Below are 24,557 nucleotides of genomic sequence, written 5' to 3' on the forward strand. Positions count from 1 at the left end.
TGACAGAGGGTCCCCTGGCCTCTGGGTGAATATTCCCCACGGGGGAGCTCCCCAATTTTGAGTGTGCTTGTCCTAGTTTTGGACAGCTCTGATTGTTAGAAAGTTCTTCCTTACACGGAGATGAAACCTGCCTCCCTGTAACTTTCACCCGCTGGTCTTCATTCCTCCCCGGGAGCTACACAGACTGTCTTCCCTTTGACAACCCTTGAGATTTCTGAAGGTGCTTGTCATCCTAAGACTTCACTTCTCCAGGCTAAACGTTCCTAATGTGCAAATGCCTCAACTCCGTGTGACTATGCTCTGCTTCCGTCAGTGTCACTTCCAAAACGGAGGGCCCAGGATAAAAGTCAATATTTCAGACAGGGTCTGACAGTGCGGTGCGTGGCCGGAATATCACACTGCTCCGACCGCTGCCTCGGATTCTGCTGGACTTCCGGGTCAGCCACGCCACCCTGACAGCACAAGGCGAGCTTCCAGCCTGGGGATCCCGGGCCCTCTTCATGGAGACACTGTTGCATTACATCTCCACAATCTTATGCTTGAGCAGTGAGCCTTTTGCAGAAATGTCCATGCATCTTGTTTGTTTCAGCCCAGTGTTTTGGGAAAAATACTTTCTGAATACTAATTTTCTCACTTAATGTATTAGCCACACCTTCCAGACTTTGTGGCATCTGCCTTCTGTGTTTTTCTCTTGTTGGTAGAATTTTGAGTGGCACAGAGCCAAGGACAGACAGATTCTGCAGTGCCCAATAGAAGACCTCTTTCCAGCTTGACATAGAGCCATTAATCAACACTCCTTGAATGCTGTTATTATTTCCTGGCCATGACATCTCTCTCTTTCTCTCCAAGAAGTTATCTGCTATTAGGTCTGCACCGCTTCCCAGGGTTAATTTACTAATAGATCTAATAAAGAAAGAGAATAGACTTCCAGTCAAGACGGTGGCATAGGTAAATGCAAGACTCACCTCCTCCCACAACCACATCAAAATTACAACTAAACTACAGAACAACTATCAATCAAAACCACCTAAAATCTAGCTGGATAGAAGTTCTACAACTAGAGATTTAAAGAAGAAGCCGCATGGAGACTGGTGGGGGGGGTGGGGGTGGAATGCAGAACTGGCTGGTCCCACGCCTGTGTGTGGTGGATAAACATCAAGAGGGAGATTTTGACTGTGGAGGTCCCCTGAGGAGCCAGGGGTCCCAGCTCCACACAGGTGCCCGAGCTCAGGGTTCTAGCACTGGAAAGAGAAGTCTCCATAACTCGGCTGTAAAAACCAGCTATAATTGAGGCTGCTGGAGTCCCAAGCATTACTCTTTTTTTAAAAAAATTCTCTCCTGAGGATATTTTTCCATTTGTCTTCAGACAGAGTAGGAGGGGGAGGGGAAGAGAGAGAGAGAGAAAGAGAAAGAAAGAGAGAGAAAGTGAGAGAGAAACATCATTGTGAGAGAGACACATTATCAACTGGTTGCCTCCCTCAAGACCCTGATCAGGGCTGGGGACCGAACTGCAACTAAGGTACATGCCCTTGACTGGAATCAAACCTGAGACCCTTTGGTTAGCAGGCCGAGGCTCTAACCACTTGGAAAACCAGCCAGGGTCCAAGTATTCTTAAAGGGCCGGCACATGAACTTATTGGACTCACCCTCTCTGAGCCCCAGTGCCGAGACAGCAGCCTAAAAGGCACCAAGGACATACAGGGAAGAATGGAATCATCTGGCAACAGGTCAAAAGCTGGGGGCAGCTTTCTCCCAGATAGAAGTGCTGGCAGAGACCACTGTTCCTTTGATGAGCCCTCCCCGCAAAGAACCAGCAGGCAGGTGCCACCTCTGAGTCTCCATCAACCTGGTGCTTCCCTGAGACACTCCCCACCACACTTTCAGGCCCACCCAAGCTGTTTCCGGAGGCTTTTCCATACAAGCGGCCTGTCTTGTCTCATGCTGCAGACTTTCCTAAACTCTCTCAGACAAGGAGCGTTTGGCCTCAGCGTGCCCCATACCTCTTGCTAAGTGGTCCCAGAACCAGTATGTGGTACCCAGCTTGGCCTCTCTTGAGCACCTCCAAGCCCAGCACAGGTAGCAGCCATCTGCAAATCAAGCTTGGTGGCCCTAAGCAGAACACAGGCAGTGGCTAACCTTGGCCTGCACCTCCTGGGAGGCCCCAGAGCCAGCACACCAGGTGGACAGTGTCAGACCACGTCAAAGCACTACCCAACCATTTCCACAGTGACACACTCAGTGGGCAGACCCGGAGGGCAACAGAGCCCTGCTGAAGTTAGTCCTGCTCCGGGAGGCGGATCCCTGCACAGCTGATCCTCCACGGTGGCTGTGGTCACAGACAGTCCTTGCTTTCAATCAGCCCAGTGGTAAATTCTTCCCAATGATGTGCCAACAGCAAATAGGGTTCAACTACAATAGGAGGGTGTAAACAGGCCATATGGGGGTACCTAGCTTGGGTGATCAAGGAGGCTGTGCCACTGGACCCTACAGGACACCTTCTACATTAAGCCACTTTACCAAGCCTGGAAGACGTAGCAGCTCTACCTAATACATAGAGACAAGCACAGGGAGGCTGCCTAAATGAGGCGACAAAGAAACACATCCCCAAATAAAAGAACAGAATAAAACTCCAGAAAGAAGAACTAAACCCAATGGAGACAAACAATCTACTGGATGCAGAGTTCAAAACACTGGTTTAAAGGATGCTCAATGAACTTAGTGGAAGAGTAGTTGAACTTATATGTATCTTGATTCTGCCAGGTTTTTTTTTTTTTCCCCAAGAAAGCCTAATCCTTCTTCCTTGCCTGTGCAGGAGATCTGTAGTAAAACCACCACAACAGTACCTCCCCTCTAACCTCCTCTTTCCGTCCTCACCCCTGCGTGGCGGATGCTCCGTTCTTGTCCTCCTGGATGTCCACACTCATGACAAACAGCACTGCCCTGCCGCCTTCAGCCGTGGACCTGCCTCTGACATGGCACATGCTTCATCCATTGCCATTTCATAGCACCCGGTGATGCCTGCGGGAGCACCTTTAGCTCCTTGTATTAGGACCAGAACTCCACTTGTTAGTTAGTCATACTTAGGTACTGACGCAGATTTCAGGCCAGACCTGAGACTTTGGATCCTCTTCCAATTTGTTAGTAGGCATAGCCTCTATTCTTTTTCTTTTTTAAACTCAACTGTTGTTCTCCTTTACCTATCATAAATCAATAGCGCTTTCCTTAGGGACAGGAAGTTGGCTTTACCATATCCTTTGTTATGTAACAATGTTCCACGTGGTACTGTTCTCTAAGTGTTTCATTTGTATAAGTCTATTTGTGTATAGTCTTTTCCCTTAATTAGACTATAAGCTTCTGTTTCTAGCATTCTCAGGGCATTGTAAGGTTAGGCATACAGTAGGTCTACAATATGAATTGATTGGTTAAAGTCTTATATTTGTCTAGATTAAATAGGTGGTAATAGATGCACTTTTGACCAATGCTCCGTCATTCTATGGGTTAGCTCTGGGATCAACCCATTCACTATTTCCCTAGTGAGTCACTTATTGACACAAAGGCTGCCCCATATAGAACCCACTGGTACCAGTCAGTGACCCATTATAAGTTCATATGCTTACCCAGCAGAGTCTGAATTGGGAAGACAGTGGTTTTCAATGTGCCCTAATCTCTCTGTACTCTGTACCCCTATAGTTTGCCTATGGACACTCAGTAACTATCTGAATCAAATGGAGAGTGTGTGGCTTAGACTGATCTCTCCAAATGGCACCTGGGCAGATGAGCCCCTTGGTACAGTCTCAGAAAGGTGCTCTGCTCGTTATTACCCTCGGCAGCCACCCCACTTCATATAAGACTGGCAGAGGGGAAGGGGCTAAGATTCCTCGAGGACTCCAACTCCCCTCCCTCAGTGCCCCCCACAATCACAATGAGAGTTGTGGCCACGATTGCCATGGACAGTGGCCAAGCGCCATGACCGGAAGTAAAGCAGTAGGGAGCCCCTAGCCCTGAGGCGGAACTTTTAGGTAAAATGATGGGAACTCCTCTCCTGGCCATCTGGTGTCCAGCTGGCACAGGTGAAAGGGCCCCGGCCCCTGCGGCAGGATGGAGGCACTAGGAAGGAGGCGGGAGCCCTCAGGAACACATCCCAAGACTAACTCAAGGAGCCTCGGCTCTCCAGCCCCCACCTCTCGCAAGACAGCTCTTCTGTCATTTTTTTTGTTAATTCAACATCCACAGCCTTGGGGGTCTCCTGGTGCTGCTGTCAGACTCCGAGAGGGGGCGCGGAGCTACCGAGGCGGTGACGGGAAGGTGAGCGGCCGTGTCCCGCGGGGAACCTGCACTCTTCACCTCTGCTCTCTGGACATCGCTTCGTTTGTGTGTCTTTGCCTGTCTCTTCTGCTCGATTATGAACAGTTCGACTTAAATTTTTTTTCTCACATTACTCTCTGGGTTCCTAGATGGAGCCCAGGGTGTGTTCACTGTTTTAACTGTTTTTATGAAGCACCCCAAATCCTACAGGGTCAGGATGCCAAGAGATACAAGATCTGTACCTACCAGGGGTCGGAGGTCAGGATGCGAGAGGATGTAGCCATTGTTAGTGTTCAGAAAGGCATACCCGTGCACCCCGAGCTACAAAGACAGGGCGGAGGGACATCAGAGCTGTTGGTGTTGGAGAACGCCAGCTGGGACGGGGTTTGCGGGGGACAGGTAGAGACGGCAGTGCACGGCGATGAGTTTTCACATAGGAATATAACTGAGCAGGGCTGTGCTCCCAGCCATTAATTTTAGATTCTTCTCCTAATTCTACTGTGTATAGCAGCCGTAGTAATGTATATCATTACCGGGCCTCTTTCCCACCATATGCTCTAGGTGCTTTGATGCTAATCTCACTCGTTCCCCAAGCAGGAAAGTATGGCATGGAGGAGCAGACGGAGAAACTGAGGCACCAGGGAGGGAAAGCACTTGCTAAAGGCCACAGGGCAAGTCAGATCTGCTGGCACCAAGGGCCCCAGGAGTCTCAGCCACGGTCCCCAAGCTCAGTGCCTGCACTGCTCCGGGGCAGGGGGCAGGGGGCAGGGGGCAGGGGGCAGGTCCCACCCCGCTCTGGGCGTGGCTGCACTGCCTGCAGAGGCTCCGGAGCCTGGTGGGGCAGCCCCTGGGGAGCCTGTGACCCCCACTCGCGGACCTGACCCAGGCTCACCTTGTACCGGGGTGCCAGCTTCATCAGCTCTCGCAGGGCCACGTCGGAGCCCACCACCCCCAGGAGAATGCCGTGGGACCGCTGGAAGGGAAAGCACCAGGGTCAGGGACATCTGGCTTCCCGGCGGCAGGGCCAGACTGGACCTCACCCTCCCGGAGCCCGGGAGGAAGCCCCGGGGCCTCGCGGTCCTTCCTCTGCACTTCGATTTTAGGCTGAGTTCCCTGGAATAAAACCAAGAACCCAGCAGAGAGGCCCCAGGAGTAATTTCAGCGGCGGGAAGATTAATGTCCAGCATTACTATTTCAGTGGTGATATTTAAGTGAAATGCAAAGTTGAATGACGTATTCGCCTTCACAGCAGGGGCTGAAGGATCGGGGTCCCGGGGACCCTAATTTACGCATGGCCTGCCACACAGTGCCTCTACGGAAACGTTTCCTGACCAGACAGACAATGGAAGGCTCTGGAAATGTTCTCACCAGAGGCCTTTCTGCCCAAACTGGCAGGTGAAGTGTGGTTTTGCCGGACGGCTGGCAGAACCCATTAGTCCGATAGCCCCCGGCAGTGGTCCCCAGGGCAGAGCAGCGGGGCAGGATCGCTGGGGAGTTTTGGGAAGTCCGGGCCAAACCCCAGCCCTCACCCACCCCCATCCCAAATAAGAGATTCTGATGGAGTTAGTTGGGCCCAGGGCCCTGCAACCCCGCTCTCCCAAGGTGGCACCAGAGATGCCAGAGGTGGCCCCGCTGCGGATCCCGGCCACTCACCGTTTCATTCTTTTTGCTGAACACGGGCATGGCCACGGTGGTGAGGAGCGTCAGGCTCTGTGCCCGCGAGGTGAAGAGCTGCCAGGGAGGGAAGGGCAAAGGACAGAGGGCTCAGAGAGCACAGTGCGGAGGACACTCAGTCATCAGTGTCAACTGGTGCGTCACCTTCCAACGGGAGAAAGCAATCCCACATGAGGGCTGCCTTCTCTGCCAAGGGAGAGCTGGCCGAAATGCTGGAGGGGAGAGGTGGGCTGGGGAGCAGGGCCAGGCCGACGTCACGTAGCCAGGGTGAGTCCCAGAATCCCGGAGCTCACTGCTGAGCACGCTCACTGAGCCCTCTTGTCTCGGATGAGTGTGAATCCACGAACAGGCCCATCCCGGGCATGCCCAGAAACAAAGAGGTTTAGCACAGCAAGAGTGCTCCCACAGATCTGTGCTCTAGACCCAAGGTAGTCGCATACTGCGGCCCAGGCCAGTTAGGAGGGAGAAGGACACACGCAGAGCCCCAGGCAAACACAAGCGCGTGGCGAGGGCCCACAGCAGGAGAGCAGGCCATGGTGCGGTTGTAGAAGCCTCTGGTCACCCCTGCGGGATGACCCCACAGCCTCTTCCCCACGCAGAATGCCGCATCATCCCAGCCTCTGAGATGCACCCCCCCCCCCGACGCCTCATCACTGCGCTGGCTCCTCCAGGCCCCTTGGACGGGGCTCCCCATGAGCACTTCACTGTATCATGAAGCCAGGCGCTGAGAAGTCGTGTGTGCAGGTGTGTCTGACAAGTCTGACCTTCCTCGGGAAGGTTGCCTGGCCGTGGTGGTCTACCTTGGAGAATGAAGAACTTTTAACCGTCCGTCCCCTCCCTGTTCCTCGTCTGGTTTTTTAGTTCAGAAGTTGGGAGTGAGGTTTTCTAAATGTGCGTGGTTTCTGTTGACCAGAGTTCCACTATTCACTTGGAACACGAGGTCTGTGGGGATGGCCAAGGGGACAGCGGGAAGGGGTCTGGGTCCCCGGTGACCAGGAGCTCCTCCTAGGCTCTGGGCTGGCCTCCTCTCGACGTCGTGCACACGAGTGGAAAAACACTGCGTTGAAGCCACTATTCCTGTCGCCCTCAATCCCAGTCTGAGGCGTCGTCACTGGAGCAGGCGTCTGATGGGATGTGCGAGGAGCCAGAAGCTCCCTGTGCCCTCAACACTCCTCTGACCTCCTACCTTCGATGTCCCCTCCTTGGCTGCCCACAGGCAGTCTCTGTAAGCGCAGGGGCTGGGGAGGGGACACTTGAGGAAGCCACAGACTCTTTAATCCCTGGTTGGACTCCTTTTCCCCATAACAGGTGGGAGAGAGGACAGTGAAAGAGGGGAGGACAAGGGGAAGGAGGGGGGGACAAGTCTGGAGCAGAGGGGCTCTGTCCACCTGACCTGCACTGGTCTACTGACAGGGCTCCTGGGCTGCTGGGGCTGCACGCCGGCGACGGGTCTGCGAGTGGGCGAGAGAGCTCACCCCTTCACGTTCCCGAGAGGTCTGCTCCCCTCCCTCACCCAGGACGTCGCCGCTTACGCCCTGGGGTCCCGCAGTCTGCAGCGGGGTCAGGGCCCACCTTGCTGTCCATGTAGGCTTCGGTCCAGGTGACGTCGTGGTCGTGGCTGATGACCATGGGGCGGCTGAGCACGTGCAGGTACTCCATCACGTTCTCCTGGGCGTCCGCCAGTGTGGAAATCTGCGTGTAGTAGCCTGGAGGGAGGACAGGCCACAGGGTGGTGGCGGGCTGGCTGCTCCCCGTGGAGCCCTCTGCGGGGCTCACACGCTGTCCACACACTGGTCATGGCTGGGCCCCTCCCTGGGAGCTGTTCTGGGCCACGGGGAACTGTTTCCCCCAAGGCTGTCCCTTCTCCAGGGACAGCAGGGGCCAGTGGTACTGATGGGGATTCAAAGGCCCAGCCCCTCCCTCAACGTGGAGAACGGTGAGAGGCCCTCCGGGCTCCAGACCTGCCACAGAGGCAGCAGGGCCTCCATGGCGGGGCCTCGGGGCTGGTGGGTCAGCCTCTCCCTCGCGCATGCTCTCCTCACTTCCTCACAGGGGTACCCCTCCCGCAGGCAGCTCCGTCCAGGGTCTGTTTTCAGGGACCCCAGTCTGTGACAGCTGTCAGCCCCAGCTCCGCCTTCCTCTGACCTGTCCTCCCTCAGTTATGGCGAGGGGTGCCGTGGCCTCTCCACCGTGGCCACAGTGATGCTGAGAAGAGCAAATGGCTTACAAGGCCGCGAGCGATTTAGCACATTAACCTCCCTGGTCTCACTGCTCACCACCGCCCACCAAGCCTTCCCTCGCACGCTGCGGAGCAGCTCCCGTTCCAGCAGGCCTCTTGTCTCAAACCCCTGGGCGTGCTGTTCTCTGTCCGGAACACCCTGCCCTGCTCTCTGCGTCTAACTGACTCCCACCAGCTTTTCACAGGTCAGCTTCAGGAAGCCTTCCCGCCACCTCCAGATGGGGGGGAGCCCCTGCCGTCGCCCCCCGGCTCCCAGCGCAGCCTGTGCCCTCCGCCCTCCCAGGGCCTTCAGTGTGATACCGCCACTGGCATCATCTGTGTTCTCTGCTTGGTCTCCCAGCTGGACAGTAGCAAGAGCAAGACGGTCTGTCCTGACCACAGTTTGGAACGTTCGCCAGGCACACAGTAGGCGCTCAATCGATTTTGGTTGAATCAAACCCAGGTCCAGACCTGGGGCCCAGGTCTTAGGTTCTGGCCAGAGACAGATGAGGACTGTTTGCACACAGAACATTCCTCTAAAGGAAATGATGGCCCTCTACTTCTTGCCTGGGAGTAGAATCATGGTAAATGGGCTTAATTTGCAGCAAGAAGAATGGAGGCTAGATCCAAGAGAGAACTTACATTATAATGTCAGTCCTGCCCCTGCCTTACTCTGTCTATACTGTGGTTTCCATGAGGCTTTATTTGAAGAGACAGCTCTCTCTTCTGCAAACACTGAATAAATGACCTCTAAGTTTCATTTCAGGTGACTGAATGACTTAGAGTCCCTGAAGGAGTAATCATGCATTTACTCCAGGCTTTATGGAGCCATCTGCATTTTGTCTTGTTTCTTCCAAGTGACAAGGAGGGGCAGAGACTGTCACCTCGACTCAGCACAGTTCCTCTGCAAGGTGCCCTGTAGGAACCATCGCCCCGCACCTCCAGGGACAGGGTAATGCTGTCCCACCTGTGCTCAGGTACAGACGCTCTGCTCACGTCACCTACCTTTGTTGTTGCACGCGATCCACTTCATGCGGTCAGCAAAAGTGACTTCTCTCCCAATGAGGTAGGTGAAAACGCGAACCTGATGCACAAGACACAGACGGACTCAGCAGCCGTGACTCCTGGCTGTGGGCAGCGCTGACAGAATGTGCGGAGCCTCCGACGTCTGCCAAGCACTGTGCCGACTTGGGATTCTCCAGTCTCACTCCTTTGGATCAGAAAGGCTCCCGGGGCCCAGGCGGCGCCAGGACTTCCTAGGGCAGTTTTCACATCTCGCCACCATATTCTGGTCTCTTGCCCTGAGCCCTCCTGCTCGAGAGCTCTGTGTCTAGAGTCGCCGTAATTTCGGAACACCAATCTGGGGCGTTTGGATTTACTAATGGGCTAGTGGGCAGACTATTTAAACTCGGGCGGGCCTGGCTTTTCTGGGCCGTGCACCATGGCAGTAGGAGACCACTCCCCGTGCCCACCACCAGGGAGTAACCTTGCGGTCCGGCCAGTTGTACTTCTCAAACACTGGCTGGTAGTCCTCCATGGCCCCATCCGTGATCAGCATGATGGCCTGGTTGCAGAGGCTTCCTTGTCTGGCGTCTTGGAACTGTGCAGGGGAGGGGGGCTCCATGACTGCGAGCCATGACCGCCTCCCCGCACCTCCCGCCTGTCTCCCTCTCTGTCCCTCGGCTTCCCCACTGCAGTACCTGCTTCAGGATCTGGAAGGCTTCCCTCAGGGCTTGGTCCACGACCCCCATACCTTTAACCATCAGCTCGGTCACCAGCTGTTTGAAATGCTAATGTGGGTGAGAAACCAGAGGCGTGTCAATGGATGGAGTGGGCCAGGGAACCTACATCTTTGGTCTTCATTTCAAAGGCTGTTTAGAGCTGTGTGCCCAGAAGGGTATGCTTGGAGAGCCCATCTCTCCACGGCCCAGCTAATTCCATGGCTGGACCCACACACAGATATTTCCGAGATGCTGCCAAGATACACTGAGCGAGTGTGAGTGGCTGGGCGCAGATGGATCCCCACCACTGCAGAGAAACGCCGGTGCAAGTTCACCCAGACAAGGCCCCAGGGCCCCGGTCCCCAGCAGCTTCAGCATCCCAGCTCTTACCCCAGCAGTGAGCATTTCACAGGAGAAACCCTGGAGGCTGCCAGGGCCTCCAACTCAAGGGTGGGATTCAAGAGGAAGCCAAACCCTATTCCTCAGTCACAGAGGGAAGAGTCTGTGACAAGCAAACTCTCCCTTTCAAACAAAGTGGCCCCATCTTTCCCTCCTTGGCCTTTGAAGAGGACGCAGCATGATGGGTTTGATTTTCTCCTTTTGAGGGAGCTCCTCATGAGAACAGACACAATGGAAAGGCCCAGGGGGAGGGGAAGGGGAAAACCAAGTTCTGAATAATCCACAGGGTGAAAGACCAGCCCCGCAGAAGCGAGGTTTTCCTCTGACTGGAGGTCTCCCTGCACACGGTCTGCTGCAATAGGCGGGCAGTGTGTTCACGGGGGCAGTTTCCTGGGGTGTGGTGTGGGTAACTGCGGCCCTGCTTGGCCCCTCGCCAAGTGCCGTGGGAATGAGTAACAGGGGCCCCCAGGCAGCTGCACACATGACGCCACCACTCTAACCAGAACAGGGGCCTGGCAGCACCAGGCACTGGCCTGCGGTGGGCACTCACCTCGCGGTTGTCCCGGTCCGCCTGGACAAGGATCCCTTTGAAACAAGGCTCGACGTAGTGGATGTAGTCACTGTACTGCAGCGCAGAGGGGGGAGGGGAGGGGAGAACAGACAGGGTCCAGGTGGAAGGTCAGAGCCCACTGACTACGCTCAGGCAACTCACAGGGTGGTCCGCCGGGGGTCGCCTGTGTGTATGATCTTGGGGTACACTATGCTTTTGCAATTTTTCTGAGTAGACATGAGAGTACAGAGAACAGAGGCCTTAACTCTAAAAAGTCTCCCTCAAATTCTGGTCGTGGTTCATTTTCTCGGGCGGCCGAGTCCTTGTCCATCTCCTGGGGCACACAGACAACTGCAAGATGCTGAGACAAGTCCTCCAGTGTCTGCCACCAAGAGCAGCCAGAGTGCCTTCCACGGGGGTCCCAGAGCCCTCCAAGTGCAGACCCGCCCCAGTGCCTGGGCTCAGGGACTAGACACGCTCTTTTTGCTCTTCGCCCCGCATTTAGGAAGAGGACCCTTTAGCTGTCAGCTGGCTCTGCAGGAGGAGCAGAAGCACACCCTACTCTTGGGGAGTGGGGGCACCTGTTCCCGTAGCTGTCCTGTCTCTGCTGCAGGCCAGGAACAGGGAGGCAGAGGTGGTGGAGATGGGGAACATGGGGGCCAGGGGTGATGTGGCTGGGTAAGCAATGCAGGCTGCGGGGAGCAGCTCAGAGATGGGGGGGCATTCTCATAACCCCAGGATGACTGATTGCAGTTAGACCATTGTGCCTTGGTATTTCTTTACTAGAGAAGCAAATTCACTAAAGATAAGCATTTTGAGCAACGTGGCAGGCTGGTGGAGGAACGTTGCAGATCAGGTAGCCTTCCAAATGGTACCCTCAGTGGCTGTGAGCTCTGCCCCTGTGGAGGGCTGCCCTGACCCAGCCTTTCATTGAATTTGAAAGCATTCTCCGAACTCGTCCCCTTTTCTCCTGCTATATCTCTGGGGGCAGGCAGAGCTCGCCTCAGGAAGAGTTGCTGTGAAGGCAGAACCAGGATTTGTTGGCCCCTGTCTAGGCGCCCCACCCTACTTTCTCCCGATGTGTCTGAATGTGGGAGGAAGGGAGTGGAGAACTGGGATTCTGGAAAGCAGGAGCCCAGGGATCACATCCACTGGAGAGGTGGCTCGGCCATGGGCGCCAGTCAAGAGCACGTGGGGGGATAAACTAGGCATTTACTCAGGGCCAGTGCTTCCTAATTTATTACAGCCCCGGCTCATCTGAATCAACAAACTCCATGGACTCAGAAAAGTGGACACACATACTTCCAGGAACTCTGTGGACCTCTTGCGGTCCAGCCTTGGTCTGACCCTGGGCTGGGAGCCCCCGAAGAACCCCTCCACAGTACGAAGCATCACGGGGCTGCAGGTCTAGGTCGTCCCTAGAACGAGGCAGAGCCGTTCCGGAGCAGGAAGGCACACTTACCGCGATGATGTTGACAAAGTCGTTCTCGCCCAGCGTGTCCAGGATGGTGGTGATGGTGTGCTTGGCAATCGTCATCCGCAGCCCCTTCATGCTGCCGCTCGTGTCTACCACGATCATGACATCCTTGGGGGAAGTAGCGGCCTGTATGTACCTTGAGCAGACGGAAAGGGATGGGTCAACGATGGGACCATCAACGCGAGGGCAACCGCCCACACTCGTCTCGTTGTTTCTGTTTGGATTCTGGCTCAAGTTTATCCAAAGTTCAGGCAGTTGCCCCGTTGATGCCAGGTTGTATCGTGTTCCAGAGCCACTTAGTATAGCCCTGAAGCCACCTGGGGGGCAACAGCTGGGCATGTGCCCATCACCTGTCAGGTGGAGAAAAGTCAAGTTCTTGTGGCGACTGGGTCTTTTCTGTTCTGGACCAGCTAGGACCTTGGAGGGGTGGGCAGCAGGAGGGACAGAACCGGATTCCACCCTCGGATTCTGTTATGGATCTGCCAGAGGAGGGTTGGAAGAAGGGGAGCCTGGCAGAGGGCTGATCCGAAGGCAGCTCAGTGTCCTGGGCGGAGGTGTGGGACGGGAAAGACACATGTGACCAGTCCCGCAGAGAAGGCAGCCACGCGAGAAGGGTTAAGGTTCACACGCCTGGGACCCTTGGGTTTGGGGGCCGGAACTGGAGAAGAACTAGACAAAATCCAAGGGCTGAAGGAGACAAGCCCACACCAGAGACCTTCCCCTGGGCGCTCTTACCAGCCGCGGTTTCGGCAGTCGAAGGTGATGACTCCGTTCTCGTCAGGCGTCCATTTGATGCCTGGGGAAACAGAGGCTGGGTTTCACCCTCCGGAGGCTGCTCCGGCGCCCCTGGCTGGATGCTGACATCGGGAGTGCCACGACCCCCAGGGCAGGGCCCGCCGTGGACCCGGGCACGGGGTGGGGCCACGAGAGCACCCTGCAAACTGAGGCAACAGGCAAGGAGGGAGGCCAGCTCAGTGGGGGGACACTCACCGCCCAGACCCAGCGTTGGGGTGTATTTCACAATAAGATCCCGACGTGTTGTGCCTGGGCCTCGTTTGTGAGCTAAACCTCACATCAAATTGTGGGAGGGGAGGCTTCCGGAAGGCATGCCTTTGCCCTCATCAGCATCCAGCAACAGCACGGACAGAGCGGGGGAGCCAGGTGCTCTGGCTTCTAGCCCATCTGCCTCATGGTCCTTCCTGTCAGCCGGCTGGGGAATGACTGGCTACAGGACTCCAAGCTCCTGGAGGTCAGCGGTTCCAAGTACAGGCATACCTCGCTTTATTGTCCTTTGCTTCCTGGCACTTCAAAGATGCTGCATTTTTTTTTTTTTTTTTTACAAATTGAAGGCAAGGCCCTTCACCAGGGAAAGGATTAGGGCTTGCTTTATTGGGAAACTCTCTATTGTGGTGGTCTGGACCGAACCTACAATATCTTCAAGGTCTACCTGTACCTGGCAGTGTCTGACATAGCCCCGAGCAGACTTGGTGCTTGATAAATGTCTGTCATGTGAATGAAGGAACAGATGAATGAGTATGGAGGATCCTGCCTTGACCCACTAGCAGAGTGCTGGGGTAGACTTGTCCTATTGATTGAATCCAAAATTTGGTTACCGCACACAAAGCACAGATAACACTAACATGCTCATGACAGAATCTATTTGACAATACTTAATGATCGGAAGAGATTTTTCATCTCTTTCACAATAAAGAGATTAAAAATGACAGGTGCCTTGCCGATGTGGCTCAGTGGCTGAGCGTCAGCCCATGCTCCAAGAGGTCACTGGTTCGATTCCTGGTCAGGGCACATGCTCAGGTTGTGGACTCGATCCCCAGTGGGGGGCACGCAGGAGGCGGCCAATCGATATTTCTATCTCTCTCCCTCCCTCTCTCTAAAATAATAAAGAAAAAATTTAAAAGAAAAAGACAGGTGCAATTGTATTATATTGTGTTTGGGCTAGAAAAAAAATTGTGGCCGTATCATGAATGCCTAGAAGCTCCTGTTCCACAGCAGCTGGACTTCAGAAGAGAGAGACACTTTGAGGCATCGCTGGTCCATCAAAGGGAAGAGAGGTTTTCAGAGGTCATAATCCCCAAACCAAACAAATGGGAGAGAGTCCCAAGGGCGAGGGGCAGGGGCCAGAACAGCAGGATCCGCGGCCTGCCGGGGAGGCAGGACAGACCACGGGGGGAGCCGGGGTGGTGGGAGCCTGCTCAGCGTGGCTCTGGCCCGACCTGCTCTGCTGTGAGCAGTGGGCTTTCCTAAGGCCATGTTCCCGTAGCAGCACGGTTGTGGGGAATTTGACCCTTATAACAGGAACAAGGAGGAGAAAGTCGTCTGAGGTTCTTGGCTCTGAACTAGAACCTCGGGAGAGGGCTTGGGTGGTTCTGGGTGGGGGTACTCTCAACCCCGAGCAGAAACAGGAGTGATCTTCCCGAGGGAAGCTTCCCTAAGTCAGGCCCGCAGGGTTCCCGCAGATACAAGCAGTGCGGCCTCGCAAAGGTGACCGAGCACACTGGAAACAGGCCCGTGAGAGGCCGCAGAAGCAGGAACCACGGGTGTGTCCTCCCAAGAATTACAGGTGCTGGCACTACCAAATACAAAATACAGGATAACTGTGCTGGAGAAAGCACCAGGAAGACGATACAACAAGAAAACGATCAGGAACAAAGAAACAGCCTTGAGAGCATGGAACTTTTGTAAATGAAAGAATGTTTAAGTTGAAAAAAATAAATGCGTGGTGGGTTATTCACAGGTAAAGAGAAAAGTCAGGCATTTGAAGGATTTGTCCAGAATCCTGAGCAGGCTGGAAGGAGAAGGTCTAATATATGTCTGACTGGAGACGGAGACAGGGAAAAGGGAGAGTCAAGGAAACACCATGGCTACAAAGGCGGCGAAGGTTCTAGAAATGGTAAGAAGATAGACCTACAGACATCCACAAGAATAGTGGGAATCCCCAGCAGCATAAATAAAAAGATATTCATCTGTAGGCACGTCCTGGTGAAGAACTCCAAAGGCAAGTCACTAAATAAAGACCTTGGAAGCAGCCAGAAAACTAGCACATTTACTTTCAAAGGAACAGCAGTTAAAGCAATAGCAGATTTTCTCAACATCAGCGGAAGCCAGAAGGCAGTAGAAAAATATTTTAAGGCGTTGTGAGAAAATAATTGTTAATTTAGAAGTGCATTTCCAGCAGAACTATCCCTCAAGAACGAGGACAGAGACTACAGTGTCGTTTTCTGAATTCTACTTGGGGCTTCAGCTCCCCTGAGCGGCTGCGTACTGTACACTGTTCCTCGGGGCTATGTCACTGAATGAGACGTAGTCAGTCGCTTGTCTCCAACAGAAAAGAAATAAGATTTGGTCTTTTCTGCTTAAGTAGGATGACAACAGAAAACAATTTGTGTAACTTGCAAAAATAAAGAAGAATGAATTTAAAAGGAAAAAAATGAGGATGAAATAAAACATCTGTAGAGAAACACAGGCTGGAGCAGTTTTCCATGGGGAGCCCTACTGTGAGGGAACTTCTGCAGGACTCAGCTCGAGGAGGAGGAACCGGATCTTGGAAAGACACTTGAGATGCGTGGCGGAGTGGTGGGCACACCAAGTGGTCAACAAGTAGTTTACACCAAGCAAGTGATGTTTGCCCAAATAGCAGTGATGGGGTCTAGCTTGTGGGGATAAAAAGGGAAATATCAGGATGGATATCAGATGACAACAGAATGAAACCAGGGTGGTAGAAGGAGATGGAAGTGAAGAGTTCTAAAGTCTTTTGTTGACTGGAGAAAGAGTAAAAATGTTATTTGATTTTAATATCTTATTAAATATTCATGGTAAGGGGTAATTATTGAAAGATTAAAAACAGAGGAATAGCCCGGCCAGTGTGCATGGTTGAGCATCGACCCATGCACAAGGAAGTTGCTGGTTTGATTCCCGATCAAGGCATATGCCCAGGTTGTGAGCCCAATCCCCAGTGGGGGGCATGTAGGAGGTGGCCAATCGATGTTCTCACTCTTCGATGTTTCTCTCTCTCTCCTTCTCCCTTCCCTTCTCTCTAAAATCAAAGGGGAAAAATTAAAAAAACAACAACAGAGGAATTAGTTTTAAATTGATAGAAAGAAAAAGAGAGACGTGTATAAGATTTTTCAGAAAAGGTTAATCACTTAAAAAGACAAAAATTGAGAGACAAATAGACATTTTAAAATTTAAATAATTAAAAAAACAAGATAGGCATATTTAAATATGTTAATAGAATAAATGTAAATGTGCTGAACTTGCTAACTAGTAAAAGAGATAGTCAGTTTGGATAACAATGTACAAGCTATAGATTATTTTCAAGAGATAGGACTAAAACAAAATAACACAGAAGATTGGAAGTAAAATGATGGAAAAAGATATGTTAAGATAACCAAGGGCATCTTGGTATTTCTTATGAATATCAGACAAAATAAACTTAAAATACAAACTGTTTTAAGGGCGAACAAAGGTCAAATAGATGTAAAATCAGCAAGATATAGAAAATATAAACAATACAGTGAACAAGCTTCAGCTGATGACACACTCAGGTCTTTCACCACAGTGAGAGCACACACATTCTCAAACACACGAGGGCACTGATGAAACTTGATGCCATACTAAGCTGTTAAACTAAATCTCAACTAATGTCACATAGTCAGTACCACATCCACCATGCTCTCTGTCTACAAGGCAATTTAATTAGAAATGTATAATAAAAAGATAAATAGCCTTGGCCGGTTTGGCTCAGCGGTTAGAGCGTCGGCCTGCGGTCCGGAGAGACCCGGGTTCAGTTCCCGCTAAGGGCACGTACTTCGGTTGCAGTTTGTCCCCGGCCCTGGTTGGTCGTGCGGGTGGCAGCCACTCGATGTGTCCCTTCACGTCAATGTTTCTCTCTCTCTCTCCCTTCCTCTCTCTCCCTCCTGCTCTGTCTGTACAAAAAATGGAAAAATATCCTCGGGTGAGGATAAAAAAATAAAAAATAAAAAAAAATAAAAAGATAAATATAAAATCCCTATCTATTTGGATAATTTAAAATACACTATTAAATAACCAAAAGATCAAAGATGAAACCATAGGAAAATTTTAAAATATTTGGAAATAATGATAATTAGAACACCACCATGGCACCAAAAACACGGCGATAAATTCTGTGTATCAAATGACACGATCAACAGAGTGAAAAGAAAGCTGGGGACTGGGAGAAAGCATGTGCAAGGCATATACCTGTTGAGAGGTTACTATCCACAATCTATAAACAACTGCTACAACTCAACATCAGAGAAACAACAACTTAAAAAATGAGCAAAGATCTTGAGTAGACACTTCTCCTAAGAAGATATACAAATGGCCAAAGAACACATGAAAAGGTGCTCAGCATCACCAGTGACTAAGGCAATGCAAATCAAAGCCATGATGAAATACTCCCTCGCATGCAGTAGGATGGCTGCTGTTGAGGATGTGGAGAAACTGGAACCCTTGGGCACTGTTGGTGGAAATGTAATATGGTGCAGTTGCTATAGAAAACAGTATGGCAGTTGCCCTCAACGTTAGAAACAGAATAACCATATAATCCAGGAATTCCACTTCTCAATAGACACTTAAAATAATTGAAAGCAGGGTCTCAAAGAGGTATTTGTGCATCCATATTCATAGCAGCATTATTCACAATAGCTAAATGTGGAAGCAACCCAAGTGTCCACTGACAGATGAATGAATAAACAAAATGTTGTCTAGCCATACAATGAAAGATTTTTCAGCTTTATAAAGGAGGAACATTCTCACACATGCTACAGTGTAGATGAACCTTGAAAACTACACCAAGTTAAATAAGGCAGTCATAAATAGACAAATACTGCCTGGCCGGTGTGGCTCAGTGGTTGAGCATTGACCCATGCACTAAGAGGTCACCGGTTCAATTCCCAGTTGGGGCACATGCCCAGGTTGTGGGCCAAATGCCCAGTGGAGGGCATGCAGGAGGTGGCCAATACATGTTCTCTCCCCTCAATGTTTCTATCTCTCCCTCTCTCTCTAAAATCAATAAAGAAAAAAAAAAAAGACAAATAGACTCTTCTATGAGGTACCTGGAGCAGCCAAATTCCCAGAGACAGAAGGTAGAATGGTGGGTGCCAGGGGCTGGGGGAGGAGGGAGCGGGGAGTTACTTTTTAAATGGGGACAGAATTTTAGTTTTGCAAGAAGAAAAGAGTTCTGGAGATGGATGGTGGTGATGGTTGCACATGGAATTAATGCCACTGAGTCATACACTTAAAAATAGTTAGAATGATAAATTTTATGTTATATGTACTTTACTATAATTAATAATAAGAAACTCACTACCAATCAAAACTTGTAAGATGGAGTAAAAGTAGAGTTTCTAGGGGCAATGTAGAGCCATAAATGCTTATTTTAGAAACAAAAGCTAAAATTAAAGCTAAGTGTCCAACTATGTAAGTTAGGAGAAGGAACACAGAATAAAAGGGAAGAGAGAAAATACAATTAAAGCTAAAATAGACAAAATAAAAAACAAAGAAATAATACAGAGTTATCAATGAAGACAAAAGATGATTCCTGAAAAGACTAACAAATAGAAAAATCAGTGGTAGATTAATAAAGAAAAAATGAATAATAATATAAATAAAAGGGGGACATAATTATAGATGCAGTGGAGATCTAAAGGATGATAAGAGAATAATAGCTTCATGGAAATAGATTTGAAAACGCATATGAAATTAATGGATTCTTAGAAAAAGCATTTCACCAAATTAAGAAGAAATAGAGCCCTGACCGTTTGCTCAGTGGTTAGAGCATCAGCTGGCGCACCAAAGGATCTCAGGTTTGATTCCCAGTCTAAGGCACACACCTAGGTTGCAGGTTGGATCCCTATCCCAGGTAGGGGTGTGTGCAACCAATTGATGTGTCTGTCTCACATTGATCTGTCCCCGCCCTCCCCTTCTTCTCTCTAAAAAATCAATGGAAAAAATATCCTTGGGTGAGGATTAACCGAAAAAAGGAAGGGAAGAATAGAAAGTCATATTAGTCTTGCAAGTATTAAATAAATTGAAGTGATAATTTAAGAACGTCCCATGAAGAAAACATCAGGCTTATATGGTGTGTTTTTTAAACATTTTTTCTTTATTGATTTTAGAGAGAGAGGAAGGGAGAGGGAGAGAGAGATAGAAACATTTATGAGACAGAACATCGATTGGCTGCCTCCTGCATGCCCCCCACTGGGGATCGGGCCCACAACTTGGGCATGTATCCTGACCGGGAAATGGAACAGGCGACTTCTTGGTGCATGGGTCGACGCTCAACCACTGAGCCACACTGGCCAGGCAGGATTATATGGTTTTATCAATTTCACTGATTTTTCAGAAAAACATCATTCTAATTTATTTACTCCCAGGAACCAGAAAAAGAGGAAATACTTCTCAGTTTATTCAATGAAGCTAGTATAATTTTGAAAAACTGACAAGGAGAGTATACAAAAAAGAAAAATTACAAGACCATTTCTCTTATAAATATAGATGCAAAAAGTCTTAACAGAATATTAGTAAATTAAACGCAACAATGTATAAAAGACTAACTTACTGTAATCAAGTTATGTTTATCATAGGAAGGCAGGGGTGGGTTAACATTAGAAAGTCAATAGGTAATTAGGCAAAAGACATGCTTACAATAAATGGCATAGAAAGAGATGCTCAATTTCCCAAGTGAACAGGGCAACGCCACGCCAGGTCACAGTGAAATACCATCTCATACTAAAAAATCCTAAACAAAAATTTTCAAGTTTACTAATACCCAGGGTTTGAGAAAATGTGGATCAACAGGCTCTACTGTTCATGGTTGATGGGAATGTAACTGGTGCGAGCATGTTGGAAAACAACTTGGCGTTCCCTTGTCACAGTGGAACAGTCACATGCTTAGGACCTGGGAATTCTGCTCCTAGGTACATGCCCAAGATAAACTCTCATTGGAATGTTCATAGCAACATTGTTCAGAAAAGTGAAAAACAAAGAAGAAAAACAAAACTGGACACAACCCAGATAGGATCAGGAGGATGGATAAACGGATGCGTTGACCCCAAAGACTATGATACAGGAACAGAAATATAGCTATATGTGACAGCACAGTGACTCTTGGTCGCATGTAATATTGAATGAAAAGAAGTTCTAAAAATCTATATCAGGAACCAGTTTTATAAATTTCAAAAACAAGTGAAACAAAACAATATATTGTTTAAGCAGGTATGTGTATGTAAATGTAAGATAAAACTAAATAATAAACAAAAAATCCAAATAAAGCAATAAGCTCCTAATTCACAATAGCTATTAGCTGGTCAGTGGGGAGGGATGGGGAGAATCTAGAGGGGGAGAAGGGGAGATAGATGAGGAGCACATACGTAAATAACAAGTATTGGTAGTGTAGTTGTGTTGGTGATGTATATACAGGCATTATCATGTTATAAATAAAACTTAAAATAGATAGCAATGGGCTGCATGGACCCATGGGGATAGTATACTGTGATCAAGAATTATAGCCAACCCCATACAGTCCACCTGAGGGCTGATATGTATCTATAAGTGTGGTTGTGGGTGTGAGAAACACCCTCGCTACTAAGACTGATGGCCAATGCCCGGATCGTGTTGTTGCACACAGATTGACTTCTCTGGAAGCCCTGATGTGGCAAGAATGTTTACAGGAATTCTGCCCTGGAGACTGGAGAGACCTTTGAGTTGTCTTTGAGCATTTGAAGGGCTGTTACAAGGAACAGAAATAAACTTGTTTATCGAAGCTCCAGAGCACAGAACCAAAGGCCAGCTGTGGGTCTGGGCAGACAAACAGGAAGGAGCATGCCCAGGGAGGAGTCCCCCCCCCCCCCCCCCCCCCCTGAGCTCCACCGTTCCTTGTGCTTCTAAATAGGAATTGCTTTTCCAGCCTGGGCACACAGAAGGGTCCTTAAGGACCTTTCTGATCTTCTGTTTCAGGAAAATAGGGCAATGTTAAGAGTTTGGACAGTGTGCTAAAATACGACAATGGGTTGGGATAAAATGTGGAAATAAATTATTTTAAATGGGAAGTAAAAAAAAAAGCAGAACTCTTTCCAATTTTGTGGTATATTTTTTGTTTTCTAGTTTTATTGGTAGACAAGGGAGCTCTCCCCATGCTATCTGTTAGGCTGGCCACTAATCATGGAGTGACCACGGCATCTCTGTGCTGCCGCGAACATGTTGAGTGAGTTTGCCCCATCTCTCTTACGATCAAGAATGGTTTTATCCTCCTTTGCCTCTTCCACAGTGCTTTTCACAGGACAAGAATTCAGTGTGGGCATTTATTGGCTGGCTACCATGGTGTTTAATTAATTAATTAACTCATTCATTCATTCAACAGCTATTTGTGGAGAATGTGCTTACTATGTTGTGAAGAGTGTCAAAGTGCTGGTGGGAGGTGCCTTTGGGTAGCAGGGCCCACCCCGCTTACCTGAGTGCCAGAGTCTCTTCAAGGCCCCAACTGCCTCATTCCCAGAGAAGAAGCCAAAAGGATATTGGAGGTGCCTCCCATGTCCTCACCTGGATAGATCCTAAAGAATCCAGTTGAACTGCCAAAATATTGCCAGGTCAGTGTCGGGTCTCTCTGGAAGTTCTCCACAAAAACAGGGTTCAAGGCTTCAGACATGTAGACTCCATTTAAAATATCTGGATCTAAAGGGCACGATTGTAGTAGGGAGGCTAAGTTAGGAGCAACAGTGACCAATTCTTCATCTGCTGAACACACACGTGTGCACACATGCCAGTGAACACACACACGCATGCACACACAGGCTGCCGTGATGTATTCACAGCTTCCCCCTCCATCTCATGCGGAGAAGCCCACTCACACCCTGAGGCAGGAGCACTGAGCTTTTCTCGCCTCCAGGCTCCCGAGGGGTGATTCTCTGTCTGCAGTCAGGGAGGCTGCAGAACCAGTTTACAGCCTGAAGGGCTTCTCAGGAAAATCAGGGCAAACCGTTAACCTCCACCAGCACCGCCCCAGCAACCGTGCCAGGCCCTGGGGCGGGGCTACCTTTGTTGTACACGTTGGTGGGCAGCTGCACACTGCTGAGGGACGTGTTCACCAGCAGGTTGCTGAAGTGCGCGTTGGGCTCCAGGACAAACTCAGCGCCCAGCTCCACGTACTGGCCGTTCGCATCCCTCTCATTGATCAGGACCGAGTTGTAATAGTCAAACTAGGGCGGAGAGGAGTGGGTGCATCAGAGGACTCGGCTGGGAGAGATGTCAGAGGGGCTGGGTGTCCGCACGAGCTCCATCTGGGGGGCTCCAGGCAATGACCCAGGATTCGGGACGGGCGGTTGATCCACTTGGGTGATAAATGTCTGTGGAAGAGTGGATTGCCACTCTACACCCCCGTCCTAGGTTGTGGTAGCTGTCTCTCCTATCTGGCCCATAAGTCCCTTCTCAAAAGACTCCAGAGCATTTGAGAATCCAGCTATCGGAGGTTCAGACAAAGCCCGAGCACAGTGTAAGGCGGTGCCGGCCGCCCTCCCCCGCGCCACACCCCGTACTCAGGTGCCCTGGCCATTGCTGGGGCGGAGCTGGCCGCCTACCCCCTCAGCAGCAGCCCGGGAGCAGGACTCACCGCCAGAGACTCGTTGAACTTGTGGTTCAGGTCAGCCTCCTCGGCGGCCTCCACCAGGTTCTGAGGGACGGGAACACAAAGGGGGGAATGAATGGCACAAGGGGGCCAGTGGGTTCTCAATTCCACTCCCAAGAATATACCCACAGAAAACTGAAAGGAGGGACTCAGACTACAACTTGTGCGCGGTGCTCACGGCAGCACCGTTCGCAGCAGCCGGAAGGTGGACACGTGTTTCCAAGTGAGAGGGGCCAGTCTGAAAAGGCCACCTAGGGCACGATCCCAGCCACACGGCATTCTGGGAAAGGCGACACTCCGGGCACAGTGGGGAGGCAGGGATGGACAGGGGCTTGTGGGGAGGCAGGGATGGACAGATGTAAAACAGAGGGTTTTTAGGGCAGTGAAACTGTTCTGTATGATCTATGATGGTAGGTACTTGCCATGCATTTGTCAAAACCCGCACAACACTGGGAGTGAGCCCGAAGGTAAACCATGGACTCTGGGTGATAATCATGTATCAGTGCAGGTTTACCGGTTGTAACCAATGTGCCACTCTGGTGAGGGCTGTCGCTAGTTGGGTTTGTATGTTTGTGGGAGCAGAGGATATAGAGGAACTCTCTGTACTTTCTTCACAATTTTGCTATGAACCTAAAACTGCTCTAAAAATAGTCTATTTAAATGTGTGTGTATATATATACATTTTAGTCACATTAAAGAGTGCAATTCAGCGGCATTAGGTACGTTCACAATATTATGCAACTATCACTGTCTAGTTGCTGAACTTTTCATCACCTTCAGATAGAAACCCTGTACCCACGCAGCAGCCACTCACATTCCCCTCTCTCCCTGGCTCCTGGCAACCACTAATCCGCTTTCTGTTAATGGATTTTCCTATTCTGCACATCTCACATAAATGGAATCATACAGTAGGTGACCTTTTGCATCTAGAGTCTTTCACGATGTTTTTAAGGTTCATCCATATTTCAACATGTATCAGAACTTCCTTCCTTTTCATAACTGAATAATATTCCATTTTATAGATATCTTATATTTTGTTTATCCATTCATCAATTGATAGATGTTTGGATTTTTTCCACCTTTCAGCCACCCAATGTAAATATACTCATTATTTTAATTGTCAATTATATGTCAATAAATCTGGGGAGAAAAGAGGAGAAAACCTGAGCTCTTATTCTGGCTTTGTCAAGGACAAGCCAGTAAGCCTGTCCGGGTCTCTACTTATATAACTAAATTGGGTAGAAGAGTCCTTAACTTCCCTGCTCCCAAGCCCCACTGCCTAGGATGTGATGAAGAAATTCCACAGGGCCAAGATTATTTTCTGCTTTGCAGGAAATTTCCCCGTGGGCACTCTCATAGAAGGTCCACGGCTGTGGACCCCACGAAACACCCAGCAGGGATCAGGGACTGGAGTTTGGAGAAGGTCTGCTAAGCAAGTGCTGGTTTGATTGGTTCCCCGAGGCTGAAGCTGCGGGAGGGACACAGTGCAACTGGAGCCGCAGGGAGCTCAGAGCCTGGCCTCTGCGTGAGCCGGCCTGCTGGGCCCTCGC

The 24,557-nt window shown here is 50.4% G+C and overlaps 1 protein-coding gene across 1 annotated transcript in view; it reads right to left on the reverse strand.

Annotated features, from left to right (window-relative positions):
• The window catches only part of CACNA2D4 (calcium voltage-gated channel auxiliary subunit alpha2delta 4), a 116,008-nt gene that overhangs the window by 84,771 nt on the left and 6,680 nt on the right, over positions 1–24,557 (reverse strand). Inside the window, 13 exon segments of the mRNA XM_036250900.1 lie at positions 4,552–4,626; positions 5,198–5,278; positions 5,959–6,036; positions 7,552–7,685; positions 9,203–9,281; positions 9,684–9,797; positions 9,898–9,987; positions 10,868–10,942; positions 12,330–12,480; positions 13,080–13,140; positions 21,927–22,058; positions 22,420–22,582; positions 22,993–23,052. Coding sequence (XP_036106793.1) covers positions 4,552–4,626; positions 5,198–5,278; positions 5,959–6,036; positions 7,552–7,685; positions 9,203–9,281; positions 9,684–9,797; positions 9,898–9,987; positions 10,868–10,942; positions 12,330–12,480; positions 13,080–13,140; positions 21,927–22,058; positions 22,420–22,582; positions 22,993–23,052 — 1,293 coding nt within the window.

The sequence above is a fragment of the Molossus molossus genome, unplaced genomic scaffold, assembly GCF_014108415.1.
Source record: "Molossus molossus isolate mMolMol1 unplaced genomic scaffold, mMolMol1.p scaffold_m16_p_10, whole genome shotgun sequence".
Taxonomy (NCBI): Eukaryota; Metazoa; Chordata; class Mammalia; order Chiroptera; family Molossidae; genus Molossus; species Molossus molossus.